Consider the following 7,114-nt stretch of genomic DNA (forward strand, 5'->3'; position numbering starts at 1 on the left):
CTTTGCCTACTTTATCCATGATAATATAGAACTTTTACAAAGGACAACTGGTCTAGGAGAATTGGAACATTATATTAGACTATATCAACTCGGATGTCACTCTTCCTCTTCTTTGTATAAAATATGTTTAACTAAATATGGTAAAAATTTCTTAGACTTAACGCACCATAAGCGGGTAAAATATTTTTCTGATCTCAATTCAATGGATTTAAAACATAGTATCAGATGGATCAGAGAAGCATTGATTTCTAATACATAGAAGGAATCACATTAATTTACTAAATAACGTCTACATTGCCCCTCAAAGACTAAGTGGGAAAAAAAATGAGAATTTAACATGTTCCAGATGTAAATTTCCTCAGGCGAACATTATACATTGTCTGTGTTACTGTCCAAAAATTAACCAACTTTGGAATAAAAAAATTAGTTAAATAAAACAACGGTGTTAAGAATTACAATTCACCCAAAGGATATAAATTTTCCTGTAAACAGATTTAAGTATACAAGAACTTAATCTAATCAATACTATCATTATGATAGGACGTAACTTAATTCTAAAAAAGTGGAAAGATAGGAATGTCCCTACTCTATGTTTATTAAGATGATACACTCCCAGATCATCTTTGAACAGTTTAATTTCACAACATTCCAGGATAGGCAAATCTATTTTTTTCTCTAAATGGCTTAAAATGATTCTTTCCTTTCCAATAAATATATGCTCACCTTACAATTACACAGATTTGACTCTTTCCAGTCCCTGGGCCTAAGAGAACTTTTTCCCCCTGTATGGGCTTTTGGTTAATATTCCGGAAGAGGATGAAGGAGCAGGAGACGGATAGACCCTTAATTCAATATTAGCCGATTTTTTGTGTGTGTGTGTGTGTGTGTGTCTTTTTATGTGTGTGTCTTTTTATGTGAGTTTTGAGCTTAATATTTGGACTTGTTGAATTTATTTACTTATAAAATATTTTACCAGGAAGGATACATTGAGATTTCTCTCGTTTTCAAGTATGTCCTATAAAAAACACCAACATTGTATGCCTTTATTTCTTTGAAAAATAGCTACTGTACTCACAGCAGAATGCAGAAGAGAATAGGTTAGAACAAGCTATTTAATCATGTCTATCTAATTGTATTTGCTGTAAGTTATTTTGCCCTGTGTGGCTCACCAACAAGCATGCTATATATCTGCATAAATTGCTGGATTTAAATAAATATTTAAAAAAAAAAAAAATATATATATATATATATATATATATATATATATCAGATTCAATAAGGTGGAGAGATGAGGAGGAAAAGTTGGTAAAAATGAGGATGGGAGAGCAAAATTCCAGATTATAAAATTGATATTCTATAACAGAAAGTGATTATATTTTTATTCAGTTCGATGAGTGAAGCAATGGTAGATACTTATTGTTCTTTTGATATTATAATGGAATATTGATGTACGTTTCAGAAATATTGAATGTCATCAACTTTTTTTTTGGAAATTAATAAAGCTTTCAAGAAAAAAGAAAAGAAAAGAAGATCACATTTCATGATCATATGCTATTAAAAATGTCTGGAAATATATATGCACGTTTTTAATCTACATTGAAAACAAAGTGATGTTCTGACAAGTAACAGAACTGTGGCTCTAATGTAAAACCTGGGTGGCCAAGGGTGTAGAAGTAATGTATGGTACTAAAGTGGGGGAAGGGATGCAGTCCCTCCTCCTAAGATGAGGGATTCAGCATGTGAAAAAGAGTAGCACAATTGAGATTTCCAGTAAATAGCATTACTATGCCCCTGCAAATTATAAAAATAATAAAAACAAATGTGAACCAGGGTGTTTCAGCCTATCCCACATCCCTTTTCCTGACAGCATTCCTACACATTCACAACCTTTTAAATTCTCAGCAGTTTCCCCTTCATCCATTTACTGAAGATTTCTCCATGTGGCCATCAATGGGAAAATTAGAACTGATCATGTTCAAAACATTAATCTAACTTTTTTCTGAAAACTTCAGGAGGTCCACCATACAAGTATACACATCTGGTGAAGAACATTGGTCTAATGTAGGTTTCTAGCTCATACACATTTCTATAAATTGTATATCAATTTAATTAAGCTTGTACACACACATTATACATATACCACTCCAATAACACCGTTTAAGATTAAATCAACTTTACAGTTTTGTAAATAACTCATTTTAAAATCATACAACATAAACTTGTAATTACAATTTGACAAAGACTTGAAAATAAAGTATGAACAGACTGAAAAGGAAAAAAAAAAAAAAAAAAAAAAAAAAATATGGCTCTGTCCCAATACAAGGAAAAAATGGAGGTAGGATTGTGCACACCAACATAACCCTGCACTCCTTGAGTTTTCCAATAAATTTAAAACAGAATTCACCCATAGATTAGAAACTACTTTTTATTTTATTTATTGCTTTAGATTAATTTTAAAAAGTAATAATAACATTTACAATTAGCAATAAACATCTGATAATTTTGACAACTAGAAAAGTTTCACCAGAGGAAAATCTACAAGCTTTTACAGTAGTAATTGCATACAAACATAAAAAGATATACCGTAAATTAAATGTTAACATTTTAGTGCTTTGCAATGAAGCAGACTTCAGCAAAAAAAAAAAAAAAAAAAAAAAAAAAGTGTAATGATGTTTTATTTAAAACACTGACTATACTATTAAAATTATGTTCTAAGCATTCCATATAGCCACAGGTGGGATAGTGTTCTAAAATCTTATGCAGTTGTCAACATTTAACATCTTTGTCTCCAGCAGCTCCTGCTCTCCTAAATTCAAGCTAAAAAATAACTGTTGCCAGTCTGCTTACCTTTGTATTTAAACTCTGTTTTTCTAATTCAAATAGCTTTTGGAATTGGGATGAACATTGACACATTATTTAAAGGGCTGTAGAACAGATGGAAACATACTTAAAGGGACACGATACTCACATTCCAATCTATTATGTATATAAAAGAACAGCAGTTAAACAGGTTACAAATATATTCACATTAAAAAAAGGGTTACATAAAGGCTGTTGAAATATGTGAAGCAAATGTAAAATGTACGACTGTGTACAGAGTTCCAGGACTCTGCTGTTCATTGGCTGATGTTTTATTTAGCAAAGGAATTTTCAGGAAAAAAAAAAAAAAGAAAGCAATTCTATAAAAGCCAACACAATAGCATGCTATATTAAAAAGTCAAACACAATAATGGCATCCTAAGAATAGAATAGTAAAATCATGTCTATGCAAAAAAGATTTAATGAGAGAAAAAAAAAAAAGTTCAATGAGCATAAATCATCAAAAATTCACAGTTTGGATGTAAGAGAAGACAGCAGAGGAGCAAACACACAAACCTATTAATGACTTCCAGAACACTATAGTTATACAGCTCCAACAGTAAAAATAGACATCCTTTTATTTCCTTCCCCCTCCTAATGTGGAAATTACAAGACACTACATGTTGTTTTTTTTTACCACACCAACCCCCCCAAACACACCGCAGTTAGCTTACAGACAAAAGAAAAGTTGAAATGTATGCTTGGGTGTTCCATTTTGTAAGAAATGGGTACCCCCAAGATAAAAAGGTGCAAAACAGTTTCTCTCTCTCTCTTTCCAAGACTATTTTAACCTAAGTATGTTTTATTTACAGTTTTAAAGGTTTGGGGGGAATTTACCTCTACTAAGGAGATATGACTCTCAGCAGCACAACATTCAGTAGGATGGATTAGGGATTCTTTAGAAGCTGGCCTTGGGTTCTGAGGTTCGCTCAACACAGCTGAACCCTTAAAATATTTAATGAATACACAAAGGGATAATAAACAAAAAAAAATGGTTTTAGTATCCCTTTAAAACACATTCAAGGCAAGGCTTTTACAACACAAAAAACATTACTGTATATTAAACAATTTCTCAAGACTATACCAGTCTTACTGATAAAAAGAAAACAGAAAAAATCCAAGTTTATCAGATACAAAATAAATCATTTTCTCAAGCCGTGTTACAAGACTTATAGGGCAGCAATGCTCATTGAGGTTGTATAGATGAAGCCCTCAGGTAAGGTGTAAGAATTATATATGCTAAACATGCTTAGTGAACGAATACGCAAGAAACTGTAAACAATGGCCTTTAAAAAAATAGTTTTAACAAGAAATTGATTTTTTTTATTTTTTTCAGTGCAAATATACACTGGGTAAAAGTAAACTAAATGTGTTTTGTGTACTTTTATTATTTAAATTTAGGTTTTAGATGGTGTTGGAATTACAAAGGTCACACAAAAAATAACTGTTGAAAAACACCTGTATGATAACTGTATATAAAAGAAAAATCATAGCAGATAGAAATCACTGCCTTCTGTCATGTCCATTCCTGCACAGGAACCTAATGTATCTGGAAATGATAATTGGGAAGGCCTATGGAATCCAAAAGCCACATAGCTATATTACTACACAAAAACAATCTTTGATCCCACGTTCGACTTTCAAACCATACACTAGCTGATTGATATAATAGATTATTGAATATCATTTAACTCCTGGAATGTCAAACCGCTGCAAAACTTTACATCAGTTTATGGCAGCCAAAGGGGTTAATTTGTGACATGGGAAATCGGTTTATGACCTGAAAGGAAATTGATAATCCCTAATCAACAATATGTGTCATAATCTGTCGTCTTTGGCAGTGATGAAATTGCAGGTGCCAGCAAAATTAGGGATTCAGGTTATGATTTTAAGGCAAATTGATGTACATAGAATTTGTAGCTGTGCCCTAATCAGTCTTCTTTGACGTTTTAATAGAACTACGAAAACTTTAGTTTAGCCCAACACTTAAACATTATAGATCATTAATTTCACATTATCAACTATCTTGATAGGGAAGCACAGATCTGTTCCTAAAGTAGTCTCCCAATTTACCTGTCTGGAGTGAGACTTGGGCTCGGGTTGCTTGAAAAAGGAATCTGGCAGCTTCCTCATCCTCATGGGCAATGTTTGTGGCAAATTGGCCGTCTTTGGGTTCATCACTGCATTGAAAAGCGCTTCCAGATCGGTCTCGGAATCTCCCCTTACATGGACTATCTGGTGCCCCGCAGGAGGGGGCTGGGGGGCAGCGCCAGATGATGGTTGTTGGGGCCCTGTATCCATTACGGCAGCAACAACACAAAAGGTCAAACAACTTTATAAAACACCCCCCAAAAATTCGCGTCGAATATTACATAAAACGTCGATTAAAAGTGCATTCTGAGGTATTAAAAAAAAGTCCGTCAACTTTTTTGTGATGGAATTTTACTTCAACGGCATGTAGTTAATTGTCCAACATTAATCCTCTTGCTCAATACGCTTTGCATACAATTTTTAAAAGAGTAGAAACTCCTGAGGTAGAAAAGTTTAACAAAAAATGTGTTTTATTCTATTTTACGTCAGTTTGTCCAACATGGATTCCAGTAGGAGTCACGGTAGATCCCGGGAATGACAAGGTGTAGGGAACTCTGCCCGAGGCTCCCGCTCTTGTCCCTCGAGGAATTAGTGATACGGGTGACCTGAGTGCTCATTTACTGCCCCTTTGGGGGGCCTCTGTATTTGCAATCACGGTGTATCCACTCGGAGTTATGGAATGATGGCTGCTAGAACTCTTCCCCCCCAACCACTGCACTTCCCTCGGGTGTGGGGGAGGGAAGGTAAGTGGTTTACAGAGAAAAGGAGGAGGGAGGAATGTCCGTACGGGGACACCTCCCTCTATATCCCGATACGGTACTGTTTCTTCAACCACTCAAGGTACGATTCTTTTTTGGTTATTGATGTTTTTGTTCGCTTTAAACCGTTTGAACTCACAAAATGGCCGGTAATAACAACAAACTGACAGTGAGAAAACTTTTCTCTCACATCCCAATGGGACCACACAAACTTTTCCTTAAGCACGTGACCAGCCCAAGGCCACGCCCAGTGATATGTCTGAGACTCTGAGGTAACCGCAGAGGGCGGGATTTTTCCTGCTGGAGCTACGCTTCGATTCTACTCTAGTAGTTAGCTAATAGCTTCCAGTGCTCACTGCTGGACGTTTTTTTTCCTCTTTCAGGATCAGGATAGTACTATTCGTTGTCTGACTCGTGTGCAACAGGAGTATGCGAGAACGGAAACACCTAAAACTTAATTGAAAACTTCTGAATCACACTATAAAATGGAAGGGAACTAGTTGTTTAAATAGATAAACGCGTTTAGCCGTCTTTTTTGGAATTTTCTAAAATATTTAGGCATATTACCAAGCCCCTACTAAATACACGTTTTGACAATGTGAAACGTTTAAGCTTGAAGGGACATTAGCAGACATCCCAACCTGCAAAAACTAATTTCAGGGAGGAGGCTTCACCCGCTACTGTGCCCCCCTGCCAGTTATATATTGGACACCTTGAAACCCTAAATAAGATAGATACTTATCCTTAAAGTAGCTTCCCACTAAAGTCACATTAAAAAAAAAGTAGATTTATTGCACAACCACATACAACAAACCTATCTTCCAGTGATCGTACGCTTGTTGAATGCTCAAATATTTTAGAATGCGAAGTTTAATTACGTGCAGTAAATAAGGTAGCATTTGTGTTTTATTTTATTAAAATCAGTGGGGGCTTTTTGGTTACTGATGCATGCTTTGAGGGTTCTATAACGTCCCAGCAACTAAAGGCATTCCTTAAAGAAACACTTTTCCGGATTTGGGCCAAATTGGATCATGGTACTTGGAGTTTCAGGGAGATTGCATTCCATTTGCTGGTATCAGGGAGTCGCTATTACAATCAGGGAGACTCCCTGAACTTCAGGGAGAGTTGGGATGTCTGCATTAGTAAAGCACCTCTGCAATCTATTTTTTTATTTTTACTGAATTGTAAACACTGTTTTTCTTAATTCCACAGCATTTTTTTTTTTATAAATTATTCGGTGCTGTCTTTTTGGGAGCAAGTTGTTCCCCTTTATCTCTTCTGTGTATGATATGTATGTGTGTGTATATATATATATATATATATATATATATATATATATATATATGGATCGATTTATCAAGCTGCAGTGGACAGGGGCGCACATACGCGCGCAGCTCGCTTTCTGG

At 35.0% G+C, this 7,114-nt stretch overlaps 1 protein-coding gene across 1 annotated transcript in view; it reads right to left on the bottom strand.

The window, feature by feature from the left end:
- The window catches only part of YAP1 (Yes1 associated transcriptional regulator), a 473,031-nt gene extending 467,125 nt beyond the window's left edge, over window positions 1-5,906 (bottom strand). The window contains exon 1 of the mRNA XM_053705585.1: window positions 4,933-5,906. Within this exon, the coding sequence (XP_053561560.1) occupies window positions 4,933-5,160 (228 nt within the window). The 5' untranslated portion in view covers window positions 5,161-5,906. The remainder of the gene's footprint in view (window positions 1-4,932) is intronic.
- Window positions 5,907-7,114: the final 1,208 nt, after the last annotated feature.

Source organism: Bombina bombina, chromosome 3, assembly GCF_027579735.1.
Source record: "Bombina bombina isolate aBomBom1 chromosome 3, aBomBom1.pri, whole genome shotgun sequence".
Taxonomy (NCBI): Eukaryota; Metazoa; Chordata; class Amphibia; order Anura; family Bombinatoridae; genus Bombina; species Bombina bombina.